This window comes from Festucalex cinctus, chromosome 7 (assembly GCF_051991245.1).
Source record: "Festucalex cinctus isolate MCC-2025b chromosome 7, RoL_Fcin_1.0, whole genome shotgun sequence".
NCBI classification, from domain to species: Eukaryota; Metazoa; Chordata; class Actinopteri; order Syngnathiformes; family Syngnathidae; genus Festucalex; species Festucalex cinctus.
The window spans coordinates 10,249,878-10,270,479 of record NC_135417.1 but is presented as its reverse complement, the minus strand read 5'-3'; the positions used below and the strand labels follow the sequence as shown (position 1 = coordinate 10,270,479).

Here is a 20,602-nt window from a genome sequence, read left to right as displayed (position 1 = left end):
ACTGAGCCATGATTGGTCGTTACCTACTTCCTCAGCACATGTGATGTCATCATCAGTCGGCAGAAAGTAGAAAATTGACTTTTTTTAAGGTACTAATTGTACATGAAAATGAAGTTACCACATTAATTATAGATAAATTAACTTTTTACTGCGAAAAATGGCTCAATGAGTCCAGTATCCCTTTAAAAAATAAATTTTTACACTTGCTGTCGACTGATGATGACATCACATGTGCTGAGGAAGTAGGTAACGGCCAATCATGGCTCTCCTGTTTTCTTGGTTTGGTCAGTAAACTGAGCCATGATTGGTCGTTACCTACTTCCTCAGCACATGTGATGTCATCATCAGTCGGCAGAAAGTAGAAAATTGACTTTTTTTAAGGTACTAATTGTACATGAAAATGAAGTTACCACATTAATTATAGATAAATTAACTTTTTACTGCGAAAAATGGCTCAATGAGTCCAGTATCCCTTTAAAAAATAAATTTTTACACTTGCTGTCGACTGATGATGACATCACATGTGCTGAGGAAGTAGGTAACGGCCAATCATGGCTCTCCTGTTTTCTGGGTTTGGTCAGTAAACTGAGCCATGATTGGTCGTTACCTACTTCCTCAGCACATGTGATGTCATCATCAGTCGGCAGAAAGTAGAAAATTGACTTTTTTTAAGGTACTAATTGTACATGAAAATGAAGTTACCACATTAATTATAGATAAATTAACTTTTTACTGCGAAAAATGGCTCAATGAGTCCAGTATCCCTTTAAAAAATAAATTTTTACACTTGCTGTCGACTGATGATGACATCACATGTGCTGAGGAAGTAGGTAACGGCCAATCATGGCTCTCCTGTTTTCTGGGTTTGGTCAGTAAACTGAGCCATGATTGGTCGTTACCTACTTCCTCAGCACATGTGATGTCATCATCAGTCGACAGAAAGTAGAAAATTTACTTTTTTTAAGGTACTAATTGTACATGAAAATGAAGTTACCACATTAATTATAGATAAATTAACTTTTTACTGCGAAAAATGGCTCAATGAGTCCAGTATCCCTTTAAAAAATAAATTTTTACACTTGCTGTCGACTGATGATGACGTCACATGTGCTGAGGAAGTAGGTAACGGCCAATCATGGCTCTCCTGTTTTCTGGGTTTGGTCAGTAAACTGAGCCATGATTGGTTGTTACCTACTTCCTCAGCACATGTGATGTCATCATCAGTCGGCAGAAAGTAGAAAATGTACTTTTTTTAAGGTTCGAATTGTACATGAAAAATAATAAGGCGTGAACCCAGACATGAGACACGACCCCAAACAAACCTCCTGCATGACTCGAGTCATGACAAATTTGTTTTGTTTTCGTAGGGTTTTCATGTAATTTACTGTTTATATGAATTTAAAAGTATTTTCTTTAGAGGTGTCAAAATTAGTGCATTAATTTTGAGTTAATTTAAAGTTCCTTTAATGCCACAATTTTTTTCAACGCACGATTAATGACTAATTAATTAATTAATGATTAATGACCGCCTCTTACTTGGAAAGTAACAATTCCACTCGTGACGCAGCAAACATATCCAGTCAAAATTTAGCAGTCATGCATTTATTAATAATGCATATATTTGTGGAGACTGGGGTCAAGTTGTAAAAAAATGTGCAGAATTTCATAAATTACTTAATGTTAAAGATTATATTGCTGTTATTATGAAAAGAAATAATCACTGAACCGTTACCATTATTTTAAAAAATGCAATTATGCCATCTAGTGGCAGAATGATGACCAACACAAATCAATATCACACTTTTTTTTTTCCCCAGTACATCTTTTTAATTTTTAATCAATATTATGAATGAATGAAATTGCTGTATCAATGGCTAAAAGATACAGCCATATTTCTATTAGTTTCCCCCCCCCCCCATTTTTTTAATTAGTATGATAACTTAAAAAAAGTTTTCTTTTTCATTTAAAACAGAAATAAAAGTTGCGATTAATCGCGAGTTAACCTTGCGACGAAGGCTGTATTTTGGATGATGGAGTGGACCGAGGTTGCCACAGCAGGGGCCGAGGATCCCCTATGGAGTGACTACAAACTGCCGTGTGCGTTGGCATCCATGAGGGGGGGGGGGGGGGGGGGGGGGGGGGGGGGGGTTGTCAGTAACCTGAGTACAACTCGCTCGTTGTGATAGCAGCCTGGTGTTTGTGTTACGCAACTCTGGCGGTAGCAATAATAGTCGGCTAGTATGTACTACCAGGGGGGAATCTGAGGGCGTCGACAGAAAGAGGAGGAAGGTGTTGAGGCGATGGGAGTCAGACGTGGGGGGGGGACATTTGACCTGCAGAGGGCGCTAAGTAGGAAGAACAGCTGGCATGAAGACGCCAACGTTTGAATGGAATCTGTTTAGCGTGTGTGTGCGTGAGTAAGGCTCCATTGCAACTCTTTGCTGTCAACTCAGAATAGGTTCCAAGACAGAGATAGTCGGGACGGGTATTATATTTGATTAGCAATCGGTCATTAAGAAGTGTGACGATTATGTGGAATTGATTCATGAATACTCTTCAAGCAATAACGGTGGTGGGAGGTAACGAAAAACTAATACGAAATACTTCGTTACTTTATTTATGTAACGTTGCAGGTATCTGCATTTTGCCTGAGTATTTATTTTCTGAGATCGTGTTGTTGCAAAAGTGTGCACACCCCCTTAATAAATGGGTTTGGAGCTGTGTTTGAAATTGTCCATGGAAAAATGGCATGGAAAATAATGTAATAGAGTCGCCCATCCTACAACTAACATTCAGAAAATAATTCATTGATTATTATTAACAAATTATTATTTACCCATGCTCAAAAAAATCTTATAAACAAATGGTTCTGCTTTACTTCATATGTACCGGTAATTTATGTTTAATACAGAGGATTACTTCCGTGTATGTCTGTGAGTTTATGTTGGTGATTTTTATTGGTTTTAAGACCAATTTCATATTTAATTTATTAATTTAAAGTGTTTTTTTTTTATGTAGCCACAGTAAGGACCAGGGGCCATTTTTAATTTTATAGTGAATACTCGGGGTGTGAATTGCCTAGTACCTGACGATTCGATTCGTATCACGATTCGATTCAATACCGATTAATCCCGATACGAATTTACAAGTCGATTATTGTGATTTTTTTTTAATTCAAATTTAGAAAATACTAATCAACAAACTTGTACAGTGTAAGATTTGTATGAAAATGTATTATTTATTGATCTGAAACTTCAGTCTTATACAGGTTGTAATCTGTTTCATGTTTGAACAGCATTGAAATAAAAATATTAAGGCTTAACGTTCCATTAATATAACATTATTTCATGCTTAATTAAGGTGTGAACCCTAACACGTTTTGGTGAATATTTTCTATCAAAAATGGATGTTTAAAAATCGATTCGGCCGCCTATTGAATCGATGCAAGAATTGCGCAATGTAGTATTGCGATATATTGCCGAATCGATTTTTTTTTTAAACACCCCTAGTGAATACAGAGTTGTGATTCAGTTGTGAAATGAACTGGTAATTCCGATTACAAATTTTAATCGCCTGACGCCACTAATTTAAATACATTCAAACATACTAGTGTTGTTCCGATACCGTTTTTTGGCTCCCGATACCGATACCGATACCCAGCTTTGCAGTATCGGCCGATACCGATACCATACCGATACTTAAGATTTTTTTTTTTTCCTCAACATGAAAAAGCTGTCCTGCCATTGGTTGAGAGCATTCAAGGGCCAATCGGATATCTTAGATCGGCACGCAGTGAACATGTCACATACCAGTGAATGTCGTGCACCAGCAAGACGCAAGATGCTGCATCCAAAATCCTATATTAGCGTTGGAATGAATGGTATCGGCATGCTACTTGTGAAGTAGTCACCGATACCGATACCACTCTTTTAATGCAGTATCGGCACCTCTGCCGATACCAGTATCGGTATCGGAACAACACTAAAACATACTCGCCATTCAACAACGTTTACTCCACAATGGCAGTTCCACACTTTCGTACCTCTTATGTCATCTGTGTAATGACTTCACATCATGGAGAAATGTTGTTTGAAAATAAAATGTTGAAAACTGAGATAAGCTTTCGGAAGACTTCAAACGGTCGAATGCATTAACGACCTCTTTCGTGCGCTTCATTCCTTTATGACCGCCCGCGCGTTGATGGACACGGAACCAAGAGTAACATAAGAGGGGAGTGATCTGGGACAATAAATCCAGCAGAGACACGCTTTAGCCGTACCCTGTAATCCCAGTAAGAGTCCTGAGATCAAGAGCACAGCTCGTTGGCCTTTTGCGACCATTCCCGCATACCCGTTTGATTAAACCAGGAATCCTGCACGGCGGAGGGAATTCACCGACTCGGACTGGATGGAAGCGAGGGGGAAAAAAAAAAAAAAAAAAAAAAAGGCGAGACATGGAAAGAGACGGGTGGTGGAAGGGAGGCAAGAAAGGTGAATGACATATTGGAAATGGGAGGGGCATCAACAGTGGGCTGTGGGCAAGTGGTTTGCTCTGCGGGGTGAAAGAGAGGTTTGGAATACCTCGTTCGGGCCCACTTGCCAGCAGCCCACCAAAAGGCGAGCTGCAGACAGACTTGACCGCATACAGAGTTAGGGAAAAAAGAGAGAGAGAGAGAGAGAGAGAGAGAGTGTTGGAGTAAGAGCGTCCCCAGGGGGAGGAGAGACGGTCGTCGTCTACTTTGCCACGACGCGGATCAGCTGCACGTCCACTTGACCCATCCGACGACGGCACACACCCGCTGCATCCGAGTGCGGGAAGGCGCAGCGGCAACAAGCTTGATCAGCTGAAAAGAAGCCGACACCAGCATGACAGTGAGTAATTAATCCATCCAGTTGTTGTTTTGTTTTGTTTTGTTTTATGAGCAAAATCTTATTGGTTGTTTGTCCATTTATTTTATGCCCGCTATCAATTTGCCCTTCACGTCTTACCACCGACTACTCATCTGAGACCGCCCCCGTCCGGGTCCGAACTTTCACGTTCAGAATTTTGGCCCGCGGCTGACACGAAGCGAGGAGGTAGGACTCAGACGCAGAGTGTAAGTTGGCCAACAAGGCTGCAGCTTTAATCCAATGAAACTCAAATCGCCTCGCAAGGAGGGAAAAAAAGGCTGAACAAAAAGAGCTCCAAACGGGAGATACAAAAAAGGGCACTCAAAAACAGGGACAACAAAAGGCGCTCCACAAGGGAGGAAAAACAGGGCAAACTAAAGGCGCAAGACAAGGCAAGGCTAGACATCAAACAAGGACGGTGGTACGAGGACTGAGAGGACGCTTCCATGCACTGAGATATGTGACACTTCGGCAACGAGGAGAGAATTCAGGTGGCTTTTATGTCCGGGTTGATTAGGAACAGGTGGTAGTGATCATGGGCGTGGACCGGTAATCAGTGAGGCTGCAGGAAGGGTAAGTGACCTGGGGTGAGAGTGGAGTCAGGACTATCAAAATAAAACAGGAACATGACTGTAAAAACAAAAGCATGAACCGCCACTCTGGTGGCGGCGTGACAGTACCCCCCCCTCAATGGCCGGCCCTTGACGGCCTTTCAGCAAGGAGTCCAAAAACAAGGGCGGGCGGAAGGGGGCACGGAGGAGGGAACACGACCCACCCATCCGTCCCAGACAAAAAGGCAGTTCAGGAGGGCGTCCATGACGCCAGACGAGAGTCCCGTCGGGACCGTTCCGAAGGCCTTTTCCTAGCGCCGGATCAGGTTTGGAAAGTACCAAGGGGATCCCGTGGATAGTTTCGACTTGGTAGACCTGGCAGACTTGGCGAGGCGTGGCAGACTTGGCGTGGCAGGCTTGGCAGATTTGACGAGGCGCGGCAGGCTTGGCAAACGTGGCAGAATTGGCGTGACAGGCTTGGCAGACCTGGCGAAACGTGGCAGAATTGGCGTGACAGGCTTGGCAGACCTGGCGAAACGTGGCAGAATTGGCGTGACAGGCTTGGCAGACTTGGCAAAACGTGGTGGGCTTGGCAGGTGTGGCAGGCTTGGCGTGGACGGCTTTGGCGTGGACGGCTCTGGCGTGGACGGCTCTGGCGTGGACGGCTCTGGCGTGGACGGCTCTGGCGTGGACGGCTCTGGCGTGGACGGCTCTGGCGTGGACGGCTCTGGCGTGGACGGCTCTGGCGTGGACGGCTCTGGCGTGGACGGCTCTGGCGTGAACGGCTCTGGCGTGGACGGCTCTGGCTTGAACGGCTCTGGCTTGAACGGCTCTGGCTTGAACGGCTCTGGCTTGAACGGCTCTGGCTTGAACGGCTTTGGCTTGGTCGGCTTTGGCTTGGTCGGCTTTGGCTTGGTCGGCGTGATGCAGAGACCTGGCGTGACTTGATGCAGAGACTTGGCGTGACATGATGCAGAGACTTGGCATGGCGTAAGGTCTTCGAGCTGCGCCCGGCGAGGCTCGGGGGCTTGAGGCGGCGCCCGGCGAGGCTCGGGAGCGAGAGACTCAAGGGTGACCATGTTGACTGCGGCTGAGGATGCACTGGTCGCTGATTGGTCCAAAACGTGATCCTTACAATCATTTCCCCATTCCAGTACATTCCCGGAGTTCCAGTCGATTCGGGGGTTGTGTTGACGTAGCCAAGGATATCCCAGAACCAAAGTGGGAGATGAAGCTTGGATTACGTGGAAACGGAGATTTTCGATATGTTGTCCAATTCGTACTTCCAGGGGTTCGGTGATGTGGGTGATGCTGAAGAGCTCCTTGCCATTCAGGGCTCTGGCCTGGATGATCCGGGGAAGGGGTGCGGTGGTGGCTCGTACTTGCTTAACGAGGCCCCAGTCCATGAGGCTCTCGTCGGAACCGGAGTCGATGAGTGCTGGCATGTCAATGGTCATAGCATGGTGGCGTATCTGGGCTTGCGTGATTCTTTGTGTCTTAGCAGGTCGGGGTGACGGGAAACTCACCGGTGAACCTCTCTTCACGGTGCAAGTTCCAACCCGACGACCAAGTTCACCACAGTAGTAGCAGCGGCCTTCTTGGCGGCGACGCTGTCGCTCCTCTGTGGTTAACTGGGCCCGACCAAGCTGCATGGGTTCCTCGTCATTCCCACTGACCTCCCTCGCGGAGGATGACTGGGGAAATGCATATCGTGGAGTCTCACTTGCCAGTGGATGCTGGAGGGGTCCAGAACCGGGTATCCCTTGGAGTCCGCTGCTCTGCTTGAGCTCCCGCCTCCGATGATCAGTGCGGATGGCAAGCGAAATCAACGAGTCCAGGTCGCCGGGTAAGTCACTAGGAAGCAAGAGTTCCTGCATTGAGGTTGTGAGTCCCTTTAAAAAGTGATCATAGAGAGCTGTGTCGTTCCAGCCACTCTTGGCTGCTAGAGTTCGGAATCGGATGGCATAATCATTGACCGATTCTCTGCCTTGTCTGACATAGCTGAGTTCTCGCGTCTTCTCTCGATCCATGTTGACTGGATCGAAAACTTGGCGGAGAGTCATGCAAAACCCGGCTGCGGTTGAGCAGGTCGGGGAGTTTCGTGCCCATTCCGCGGTGGCCCAGTCCCTGGCTCGTCCAGTCAGGTGCGAGATCATGAAGGCCACGCGGGAACGGTCTGTAGGAAAGGCCTGTGGTGAAAGTTCAAAATGAATATCACATTCGGTCAGGAATGCCTGACAATGTCCTGGTTCTCCCGAGTATCGCTCCGGGGAGGCCAGTCTCATTCCAGCCCCGGTCAAGGCTGGAGTCGGGATCGGGTATTCAGCTGCTTCCGGTTTCGTGACGGTTGGCGAGGAGTGTTGCAGGTGGTTCACCAGCTCCTGCACCCGTCCAGCAAGTTCATCTATCCGGATGACCATGGCTTGCTGGCCCTCCTCCAGGTGCGACAGGCGGACAGCCTGTTGCCGAAGTGCAGCCACCAACTTCTCCGCTGGGTCCATGCTGGCCGAAGTGTACTGACACGAAGCGAGGAGGTAGGACTCAGACGCAGAGTGTAAGTTGGCCAACAAGGCTGCAGCTTTAATCCAATGAAACTCAAATCGCCTCGCAAGGAGGGAAAAAAAGGCTGAACAAAAAGAGCTCCAAACGGGAGATACAAAAAAGGGCACTCAAAAACAGGGACAACAAAAGGCGCTCCACAAGGGAGGAAAAACAGGGCAAACTAAAGGCGCAAGACAAGGCAAGGCTAGACATCAAACAAGGACGGTGGTACGAGGACTGAGAGGACGCTTCCATGCACTGAGATATGTGACACTTCGGCAACGAGGAGAGAATTCAGGTGGCTTTTATGTCCGGGTTGATTAGGAACAGGTGGTAGTGATCATGGGCGTGGACCGGTAATCAGTGAGGCTGCAGGAAGGGTAAGTGACCTGGGGTGAGAGTGGAGTCAGGACTATCAAAATAAAACAGGAACATGACTGTAAAAACAAAAGCATGAACCGCCACTCTGGTGGCGGCGTGACAGCGGCGGAGCGCTAAAAGAACTCCCATGAGTCATGCCGTTAGCTTGAATAATAATTTCATCTCGCAAACGTGCACTCCGTGCAATTAAAAAAACGGACGACCCCTCTGTGATTTTCATGATTGGAATCTATAAACTGTGCAAGATGCCGTGCAAAACAGGTTTCATTAATCTATAAAACTGTTGCAAACACTGCAGTGAATAAGATATATATATATATTTAATAATGTATATATATTTAATAAGCTATACGTGGCAAGTCTCAGTGACAATTCGATTCAATTAATCCTGATATGAATCTATAAGTCGATTATTGCAGGGTTTGTTTTTTTTTTCCCCAAATTTAGAAAATACTAATCAGTCAACTTGTACATGTACACTGTAATATTTGTATGAAAATGTATTTATCTGAAAGTTGAGTCTTATAAGTGTGAGCCAGTGTATTTAACAATCTGTTGCAATCGGTTTCATGTTTCACAGGCATTGAAATAAAATATCAAAATTTTCAAAAAATTCAAAGAATTTTCTATTTTATATATATATATATTATAATATATAATAATATTTAAATTTTCAAAAAATTTCAATTTTTTTTCCCTAACCCCAAGGTTCCATTGATATAACATTCTTCCATGCTTACTGTGTGAACTGTAACCCTAAGCAAGACATTTTGTTGACTATTTCCATAAAAAAAATTATGTTTAAATATTGAGTCGGCCGCATAACGAATCAATTTGAGAAATGCACGCTGTAATATCGCAATATTTTGCCGTATCAACAGCCCTAATATATATATATATATATATATATATATATATATATATATATATTAGGGGTGTGAATTGCCTAGTACCTGACGATTCGATTCGTATCACGATTCACAGGTCACGATTCGATTCGATACCGATTAATCCCGATACGAATTTATAAGTCGATTGTTGCGATTTTTTTTCATTCAAATTTAGAAAATACTAATCAGTAAGCTTGTAGAGTGTAAGATTTATATGAAAATGTATTATTTATTTATCTGAAATTTCATTCTTATAGAGGTTGTAATCTGTTTCATGTTTGAACAGCATTAAAATAAAATATTAAGGCTTAATGTTCCGTTCATATAACATTCTTCCATGCTCAAGGTGCGAATCCTAACCCGAAGTCAGACGTTTTGTTGAATATTTTTCCATTAAAAATGGAAGTTTAAAAATCGATTCACACACACACACACAAAAAAAAAAAAAAAAAAAAAAGGCAATGATGATAAGACGTTGAATCCGAATGAACAACAATTATGAGCTCTTAAAAAAAAAAAAAAAAAAAAAAAAAAAAAATCTATTTTTTTTTATTGAATCGATTCGAGAAAAAAGATGTAATATCGCGATATATCGCCGAATCGATTTTTTTAACACCCCTAATATATATATATATATATATATATATATATATATATATATATATATATATATATATATATATATATCTTTTTTTTTTTTTTTTTTTTTTGGCAATATTGTAATATAACTGTAGTAGTAACAGTATGTGTTGATACTGTTTTCTTATGTTACCCTTGGATATGAATGTAAAGATTATCTTAACATATAAATGAAAGGAAACATGTTTGTTACTGTTAAAAAAAATAATACAGTAAAATAAATTTGTAAATGAAAGGAAATGTATGTTAAGATACCATTCAAATGTTCAATAAATATCTTAAGAAATATTAAAACATGCACTTATACAATAATAATAAATTGATTTCATTCCTCACGTACAATTTAAATCCATACAAAATAAACAAAATGCGACTGCAGAAATTCACAAAACATTTTACTGTAGGTTACATATAAAATAATGAATTTATGTCACGTACAGCTATTAAGTTAAAAATTAAAACAATTAATGGTAAATATAAAAACGCTTTCAAAATGTAAAAATATTAATTTAATTCACAAAGCCTTTAAATATGTTTAAAAAAAAAAATACAAAAATAAACAGGTGACTACGAATAAAGACACAAAACATTTGACGTAAAAAAATAAAAATAAAAATTGATTCCTTCCATTCAAAACCTTAAAATTGCACGGATAAAAGAATAAAATAGCAAATTAAAGATTCCAATGTGAAGAAATCAGATGTGCATTTTGGAAAACCAGCCAGCCATTTTGTATAGCGCTTATTATCCACATTGGGGTGATCTGGGGCTTATCCCGCTTAACTTGGGGCGAGACGCGGAGTACACCCCGGACTGGTTGCCAGCCCCCAAAGACTTTGGAAAGCAGTCAAAGAATCTTAACAGTTGATATTTTGTTCCATGTCGCCTTTAATCAGCATCGATTTACATCGTCCGTAACGCTAGATGACAAACGGCTTCCTCCAACGTGACAGTCTACGAATTTTTTTGGGGACATTTGAATCCACGTCGCTTAATCCGTCTGCTCAACATCAAGACGCCACGCATCGCCCAAGAGGTCAAATGCACTATTTAAAATCGAGACGTCTTCTTCCTATCTCTGCCAAGTGTCACTCTCCCACTTGAAGACATTTTTTTTTTGCCCCCCCAACATAAGCAGGGAATGTGTGCAAATCTCCCCAAAAAGGCTTTGCATGCCGTCACAGGGTGAAGCGTGTTTTTTTGTCCGGAGTGCTGCATTGCAAATGTCCGCACCCTTCCCAAATTTGCCGGGGTCGACGCGATAAGTGATTTAACTTCAAAGCTGAGACTGGACGAGACAACGCGTGGAACCTACCAAACCAGATTAGAGTCTCGTCTTTCATCAGGAATACAAAAAAAAAATAAAAAAATCTGTTTCCATTTTGCAGCAGTTAGCATTAGAATATAGCTAACAAATCTGTTTAAAACTGGGGGAGAAAAAAAGAGCTTGTTGCAACATGGCCCTGGTTGATCTCTTATACTCTGCTGCCACCTGCTGGCCGTTTTTGTTATAACTACCATTGCTTCAACCGCAGTCGAGAGGCCGCATCAACGCCTTCTGTACGCTCTAGCGCAGGGGTGTCCAAACTTTTTCATTTGAGGGCCACATACAGAAAATCAGAAGGATGCAAGGGGCCACATATTAGGAAAAGAATTGTGACCTAAAAATTGTATAAATAATTTATTTGTGCTTTTGCATATTTAGAAAAATGCTACAGTATAGTATATACACCATTTTATTTGTAATATGGCAGTAGTGTTATTATAGTTTTGGAGTTTTTCATTTTAGTTCTTTAATAAAGGCTTAGTTTTAGTTTACTTTTAGTTAGTTTCAGTATTAGTATATTTTATTTTTTTTGTTAAATGTGTACTTGTGTGCAATATTGAAAAAAAAACACCATGGGAGCTACGGAATCTGAAGATGCTTTTCTATTGGCTGTTGCTAGATGACGTCACTTCTGTGTGACATACTTTCAAACGTCATTATTCCGGTTGATATCAAAATAAATCTACTAAAAAAAAAAAACACCAAAGACTAAAACGAAGTACATTTTTGCTATAATTATAGTTTTCATTAGTTTTGTAAACACAAAATGTAATTTCAGTTAGTTTTCGTTTTTTAAAACATTTTCGTTTTTATTTTATTTCGTTAACAAAATTGTTTTTTTTCAATTTTAGCTGTAGTTATTTCGTTAGTTTTAGTTAACTAAAATAACCTTTAATAGCACCTGTGTTTTTCAACACCCTACTTTCTTTCTTTGACCATCTCCAAACATTTTTGTTTTTATTTTTTATTTTTTTAATTGAGTCAAATGCCATTTTTAGCATTTGTCACGGGCCACTAAAAAAAATGGACAGCGTGCCGCAAATGGCCCCCGGGCCGTAGTTTTGACACCACTGCTCTAGCATTAAAAAAACCCAAAAAAAAACAAACGTGTAAATACGTCTTTGGGACACTTAAAACATTTAAAATAGAACATATTTCTACGTTTTTTGGCAGCAAATGAGTTAAAAATGTATGGGAAAAAATTAGATATTTAAATATTCTATTCATGGTTTTATGAATCGATATCGGGCTCGAGAACGCAAATCGATTCCATTTTTTTTTTTTTAAACCCAGTCCGAGTTAAAAGGTAAACAAATTGTGAAAACGGTTCGATAAACATCCAGTTGACGTTTACTTTCCCCCCTCCCCGTGTTTCCACGCAGGCGGCGAACGCCAAAGAGCTGGACGAGCGCTGCTTCCTGTCGGCGCAGGCCATCGCCGACCTCAAAGTGTCCGACCACTTCCGGGTGCTCAAGTTCCTGGGCGAAGGCTCCTACGGCAAGGTCATGCTGGCCGTGCACAGGAAGAAAGGTTGCGATGACACTACCAAAGCTCGTTTACGTCTCAATTGTCGCCATCCGTGTGGAATTCACACACGCTCCCTAACTCGATTAGGTAACATGCGGGATTACGCCGCGCAAAATAAAGCCACTAATGCATCTCTAATGTAACCGATCCCGGCTCCGGTTTCACGCTTGTGATGAAACTTCCAGTTGTGTTGTGGCGGTAATGTGAGGACGGATGAGTTTTTTTTTTTGGACAGCCTCCATTTTGCCTTTTTACGCACCCGGCGTTTTAATCGAGTGCTATTCTTCAGGATTGGGTTGCTGTAATGCGCTCGTAACACAATCGCACCCCCGGGAGGGGAAGTTAAATTTGTTCACGGGGTTACTGATGATGAGCAATACTGTGGAAAGACGTTTTATGTGAAGAACGCTTGTCTGAAAAGTCTTTATTGCAAGACATTTGAGGATTTATGGCCCGTATTTACGTCCTCAAAATTCAGCTTTCACTCTTTGTCATCTCCAGCGGAACTGTGTACGAGTTGATATTTGCACACTACAAGTACTAGTGAAGCACTAGATCTTAACTTGAATGGAATTTTATATCACTGGTAATACAAGGAGCTCTCAGTTGTCAATAGCGCAAAGTTTTGCCACTCTAGTAACTAGTCGCAGTTTGCTACTAGTGTGCAGAAATTATTTTTATGTCATCGTGCACTAGTACCGTGTAGTTGCATATGAGTAAAGTGCGGAATGCTGTTTGATATCCAGCTTGACGTCAACGATTAGAATTTTATGTCAAATAGTACACCCTAAAACGAGAATTGTTGAACCAATTTAAGATGACAAATTGAATTGACGACCAACTTGAAAAAACAAAAAAACGCTTCAATTGGTAGCACTATTGAATTATGTCAATCCAAAGTGAATATATTAAGTTTCATTTATTTTGAGTTCATTAAACTTAACTAATTTGCTCCCAAAAACGTACAAATATGTTCTATTTTAAATGTTTGTGTCCCAAAGACGTATTTATACGGGTTTTTTTTTTTTTTTTTTTTTTTAATGCTAGTGCAGAACTAGTACAGAAGGCTTTGATGCAGCCTCTCAATTGCACAGAATGGTTGAAGAAATGGTAGTTATTACACAAATGGCCAGCAGGTGGCATAGAGAGCAAATGAGATCAACCAGGGCCATGTTAAAACAAGCTAAATTACTCACAATTCTAAATAAATTTGTGAATAATGATAAAAATTAGCTATATTCTAATGCTGCAGAACAAAAACAGATAGAAATGTACTTGTTTTTTCTTGATGAAAGAAGAAACTTTCATCTTTCTTTTGGTAGGTTCCATGTTTTTTATAGCAATAGAACAAAATATTCGGTAGGTCTTGCAAAATCAGTCAAAATCCAGTAAAACAGTGAATGGGATTGCTTCTGTGAAAGTGGCTGGGAGTGAATGAGTTTATATATTCACTTGAATTAAGTTAATCCAAAAATAATCCAAAGTGAATAGATTACATTAAATGAACTCAGAATTAATTAAATTTAAAGGTATAGCCTATTCACATTGGATGAACCTAATTCAATCATGTGTTACCAATTGAAGCCATTTTTTTTTAAGGTGGTCAAAAATTCAATTTGTAATCTTAAATTGGTTCAACGTTTTCTCTTTTGAGAGTGTAGTACTAGTAGCAGCCAACAACTCATTCAACTAGTGCACACTTTTTGAAAGAAGCCTTAATTGATTATAAACCCAATAGATCTCCAAGGGCTGGAGACTTGGGTCAATTAGTGGAGCCCGTAGTTCAAAGCAAACATGGTGAAGCAGCATTTAGCTGTTCTGCTGCACACAAATCAAATGATTAAATCCTTTTAAAGTATTCCAAAAAAACTTTTTTTTTTTCCCCCCTACATCCTGACATTGCGCTCTTATGTTCTTACGTACGTTGTACGTTTTCAATATCGTGTCGATTATCTGCTTCCAGGGACGCCGATGGCGCTCAAGTTCTTCCCCCGCCAGTCCACCAGTCTCACGTCCTTCCTGCGGGAGTACAACTTGTCCCTTTCCTACTGCACGCATCCCTCGCTGACGCGCGCGCTGGGCATCTTTTTTTCCACCTCGTCGCACTACGTCTTCGCCCAGCAGGCCGGCCTCTACGGCGACTTGTACAGCGTGATCGTGTCAGAGGTCAGTCGCCTTGACGACGCGCGACCTCGACTGGACGCCAACGTTTATTTGATTTTGAATACACACGCAACTGAATGTTAGCGACCTTATTTGGAACTTTTGTCGATGTCAGCGGGAAAAAAAAAAAAAACATGGATCAAGGTCGCAGGGCGTTTTGTCACTGCCAGTAAAGCAAGCGATAAGAGCGGCAGGCAAGCGTGTGAAGTGAGGCAGGAGGTTTCCGTCAGCGTCACCGAGTGCGTCTGTGTGAGCGCCTTGTTCTCAGCACGCCACAATTGTGTTGGGAATGCTGAGATATGGCAGCACGGTGTTCCTAGCGGTTAGCGGTTCCAGGTTTAAATCTCGGCTCGGGCTTTCCTGTGTGGCGTTTGCATGTTCTCGTGTGGAAAAATAAGATTTAAACATACCAATTGTGTTCGTGGCTCTAATTTCCACACGTGGGGAATTCCAGGAAGTGGAGCCTGAATAGTGACTGGTCTAGGACGTGCAAACTTATACACGTACTAGGGGTGTTAAAAAAAAAAATCGATTCGGCGATATATCGCGATACTACATCGCGCGATTCTCGAATCGATTCAATAATAGGCAAAATCGATTTTTTTTTTTTTTTTTAGGATTCACACCTTAAGCATGGAAGAATGTTATATGAACGGAACATTAAGCCTTAATATTTTATTTTAATGCTGTTTAAACATGAAACAGATTACAACCTCTATAAGACTGAAATTTCAGATAAATAAATAATACATTTTCATATAAATCTTACACTCTACAAGCTTACTGATTAGTATTTTCTAAATTTGAATGAAAAAAAATCGCAACAATCGACTTAGAAATTCGTATCGGGATTAATCGGTATCGAATCGAATCGTGACCTGTGAATCGTGATACGAATCGAATCGTCAGGTACGAGGCAATTCACACCCCTAATACGTACACATTAAAATGAGACTTTACAGCAGACCTGGGCAATCTCGGTCCTCGATGGTCCGGAGTCCTGCAGGTTTTGCGTGTTTCCCTTCTCCAACACAGCCGATATACGATCAGCTCATCAGCAAGGTCTGCATAAGCCTGATAACAATCGTGTTGATTGGAATCAGCTTGTGTTAGAAGAGGGAAACCTCCAAAACCTGCAGGACTTCGGCCCTTGACGCCCGCCCCTGCACAGCGATCTGATCGGCTGGATCGGGTTCAGACGTTATTTTGCATTTTCTGCAAAATTGGTGATTGGATGTCCTAATTTGCGACATCATTCAATAACGTCATTGATCGGCTCCATGAAATAAGACATTACATGTTATATTTAATGTTTTTCAGCATTTTTTGAAGCTTTTTTTTCCCGCCCATGATTTTGCTAACCGTGGGCCGGGCCAGTCCCAATCAACTGTAGAGTAAAAATAAAAAAGTTTTTTTTTTTTTTTTAAAGTAAATATATTGCTCCATCTTCTGACTAAATCGGTGATCAGTTAGTTTTTTCCCCCCCAAACTCGTTGATCGCTAATTGCCTGAAAAATCCTGATTGTCATTAAAGTCTAATTAAAATGAATTGAAATTGTCCCATTTGAGCGTTTTGGTGGTGGTGGTGGTGGTGGTGTGGATGCAAAGAGGAACCAAAAATATATTTACAAAAAGGCAAACAAGATACAATGAACCAACAAAGACTAAAAGAAACCAGGGGCACAAATATAACGTAAACAAAAAGGTAACAAAATTTCACACTTACTGTCGATATGTAGCCGCTGTAAATTAAATTTAGGTTGCTTGCCCACTTCCTTTGTATAGATGGGGGGGCGGGGAGGGGGGGCTTTGCTCCATCGGTCCCCTCCTTTGCACGCCCCTGCTTGAGATAAAACATAATTAAAGGAAACATGAAAATGACATAAAAATAAACTAAAAAGCTAATTCTAATTAAAATAATGCAAGAGTCAAGAAAAACACATTTGTCCACTTGGGGGTCGCCATTTTTACACCAGGGGTCACTGCCTGTTCTAAAAATAGCTCGCTCACCAGTGACGGGACATTGTGATTTTCTAAGTATGTTGCAGAAGTGAATATGTGAAAATGTAATACACTGGCAGAGATTTATTTTGTTATTTCATAAGTGTGTATCAAACTGGTAGCCCTTCACAATTATCCGTACCCATGAATTAGCTTTAAAAGGCGTGTCCGCTCCGTTGAGTGTCATGGAAGTGACCTTAACCGGATAGTTCAGAGTTCCACCAGAGTCGTGAAGTTGTCAGGAGACCGGAGGAAGGATCAAAGGAAGGAAAGATGAAGTAAAGCGAAATCCATCACCAATCCAAATCCAGAATCTTTCACCAACCCCAGATTCATCTGAATTCCAACAGGATTTAGTGAGGCACCAAGAGACCAGAGGAAGGACTATAGGAAGGATAGATGAAGCAGAGTGAGATCCACTCCACTGAGTTAGTGACGAGTGGGAAAAGCAACTTCTTTTTTTGCGTTTCAGTAAATGCTGGTGCTCGGTAAAGATTTCCAGTCCTCAATTCCGTTTACGCTCTCTCTCATGTGCGACGTAGGTCGGCCTGGACGAGGAGCACGTCCAGAGGGTGATGTCGCAGCTGAGCGGCGCCGTGAGCCACCTGCACGCCCTGGGCTTCGTCCACCGGGACATCAAACCCGAGAACATCTTCCTGTGCGACGGCGCGTGCCGCTGGGTCAAACTGGGCGACTTCGGCCTGACCCGGCCCATCGGCTACACCGTCGGCGCCGTCTGGTACGAGTCGCCCTTCTGCACCCCCGAGGTGGAGCCCGCCAAGGAGGCGGAGAAGGCGAAGGAGGTCCCGGAGGAGGAGAAGGAGCCGATGTGGATCACGGTGGAGCCCTGCATCGACAGCTGGGCCCTGGGGGTCCTCACCTACTGCCTGCTGACCGGTTGCTTCCCCTGGGAGGAGAGCACCGGCGACGACGCCGGCTATGCCAAATTCAAGGCCTGGTTCGAGCGCGGGAGCGAGAGCGGCGGGAAGGAGGCCGACTGCTACGCCGTCATGCAGGAGAACCACCGGAACAACCCGCCTCCGTCACAGTTCCGCGGCCTCAGCTCGCTCGTCATGGCGCTTTTCCGGCAGCTGCTCCACCCGGAACCGGAGCGGCGAGGCAACCCCGAGGAGATCCTGGGCTACCTGGGGGGACCCTGGCTCACCGAGACGGAGAAGGAGGAGAAGAGGAGGGCCGAGGAAGCCGAGAGGGAAGCCAGGAAAATCCGGGAGGCGGGGGGAGGAGTGGAAGAGGAGATTGTGAGGGAGGGACGAGGGGAGAGATGAAGGGGACATAAAGTGGGATTTTATTTTTATTTTTCTATTTGACCAGATACGATACTGACAAAAAACAGTTTGAGATGAATGTCAGGGTGAGCCCAAAATGTTTAACTCATTCACTCGCCGCCATTTTCACATTTCGCAATCCCGTTCGCTCCCGGCTGTTTTACTGGATTTTGACTGATTTTGCAAGGCCAACTATTGCTATAAAAGCATGGAACCTATCAAAAGAAAGATTAAAGTCTCTTCTTTCATTAGGGGAAAAAAAAAAGTATGTTTCTATCTGTTTTGCAGCAATTAGCATTAGAAGAGAGCTAAGTTTCATCAGTTTTCATAAATCTATTTAAAATTATAAGTAATTGAGCTTTTTTTCAACATGGCCCTGGTTGATCTCCTTTGCTCTGCTGCCACCTGCTGGCCGTTTGTGTAATAACTACCATTTCTGCAACCGTTCTTTGCAGCTGAGAGGCTGTATCAAAGCCTTCTGTATGCTCTAGCATTAAAAAAAAAAAAAAAAAAAAAAAAAAAAAAGTATAAATACGTCTTTGGGACACTTAGAACATTAAAAAAACGTATTTATACGTTATTGGGAGTCAATGAGTTAAGACATGTTACCGGTGAACTTCATTTGACCTTCTCTAAACTATTGAATGTCCAACTGTTCAATGTTTCAGTACTCAACTTGGGTCTTCTCTAACAAGGACCAAAAATTAAAACTAAACACATTTTTAAGTACAAATTTCCCAATATGCCCAACTTTCTGTGAGTACAGTGGTTCCTCGAGATACTTCATTTTAGCCATTGAAATAAATGGAAATGCCATTACAGCCTAAAAAAACAACAACAAATATTTTTATAGCATGTTTTTTTTAACTATAAAAATAGCACGCAATATATGCCAGATGTTTTTGCTTCATTGCAATGAATATGTGTTGCTCCTTCTGGTGTGTGCTCCTTGGCCACTTGGGGGCAGTATGATAGAAACAGCAGCTAAGTTCACCAATTGTATTCAAATATCCGTTCTATAACAATGTCAGCCCATTTATGGTGTTTTGTACTGTTTGTTAGCATTAAGCTAGCAGAGTTTGCTATGGCAAATTTATGTTTTTCTTTTGTTTTTGTTTTTTTGTTTTTTAATACACAAAATGAAATTGTTTTTGACAGCAAATTTCAACTGGGAGTGGTGTTTATTTTTTATTATTATTATTTTTTATTTTATTATTTTTTTTTGTTGTGACGTAACTTGAGTTCACTGTCACCAGACAGTCTGAAATTTTTGCTCCCAAGTCGAAGCAAAAATAATCTAAACTAAACTCGAGTCACTCGTATCTGAAGGTGCCACTGTGCTGTATATTTTGAAATTGTTGAAACTCATTATGTGTGACTGGGCACGTTTGAGATCCAAAGAAACGGCTGTACTGTATCAACAAAAAAATAATGCTAATTTTGATTAACATGTAGCAATACAGTAGTTTGAGGAGTGTGGAAAAATATACAAAACACCTACCAGTAGCATATGCAGCAACCAGCAACAGAAAAAAAAAGTTTCTTTCATGTATTTCATACGTAAGATGATGTTAAATATTGTACCAAAAACCATTATCTTTGTTAAGGCAGATTTGCATTGAATCTCAATGAATTGTGCAGGTGTACCTAATGTTGTGGCCAGTAAGTGTATAAATGTTATTGAATTTCAAATATTTCTAAAACTCTGTATTTTTAGTAGATTTTAAAAAATGTATACAGTATATATGTTGATATCATTGCCACTACTGCTGTTGTATAGATTCCAGTGTGTAAATATGTGTGTTTTAATAAAAAATCAGTATGATAAACGTTCATTACAAATTTTTTTGGAGTCACATAAAACAGAGAAAATTGGAATAAACTTGACGTCATATATATTGAAAAAAATCTTACTTTTTCAATTTTCCACTGTATATTACAGGAATAAGGAATTGTTTTTTCCCCGACCACATGATCAATACTAGGGATTTAACAATATCCAAACATCACGATACGATAATTATCACGATATTGTGGGGGAGGTTGGCGATATTTAAAAAAGGTCACAATATTGAAAAGAATGACCTCATACTAAAAAAAAAAGCACAATATTAATATCAATGTTATGTTATTACTATTGTTATGTTTTATTGTTATTATGTTATTATTATTATTATGTTGTAATGCACGCACACATTGAGTTCCTCCACATAACGACTTGCTTCACAGGCATATTACGTTCCCCTTTATCTGACAATTAGTGTAGATTTTAAACATAGAAGGGCCAAAACATCCGTAATGAAAATTAAATTGCACGAAAAAAAAAAAATAGCCAAGCGAGTTGTGTTAGAACTGCCCGAATGGAAATCAACCCAACTTTTTTTTTTTAACAGATGTGCTGCATTTA

At 41.3% G+C, this 20,602-nt stretch overlaps 1 protein-coding gene across 1 annotated transcript; it reads left to right on the top strand.

Annotated features, from left to right (window-relative positions):
* Positions 1 to 4,461: 4,461 nt before the first annotated feature.
* Positions 4,462 to 18,195, top strand: sbk3 (SH3 domain binding kinase family, member 3). The gene is made up of 4 exons (XM_077527676.1): positions 4,462 to 4,871; positions 12,601 to 12,748; positions 14,709 to 14,911; positions 17,452 to 18,195. The coding sequence occupies exons 1-4, from the start codon at positions 4,866 to 4,868 to the stop codon at positions 18,193 to 18,195; spliced, it is 1,101 nt and encodes a 366-aa protein (XP_077383802.1). The 5' UTR covers positions 4,462 to 4,865.
* The last annotated feature ends 2,407 nt before the right edge of the window (positions 18,196 to 20,602 follow it).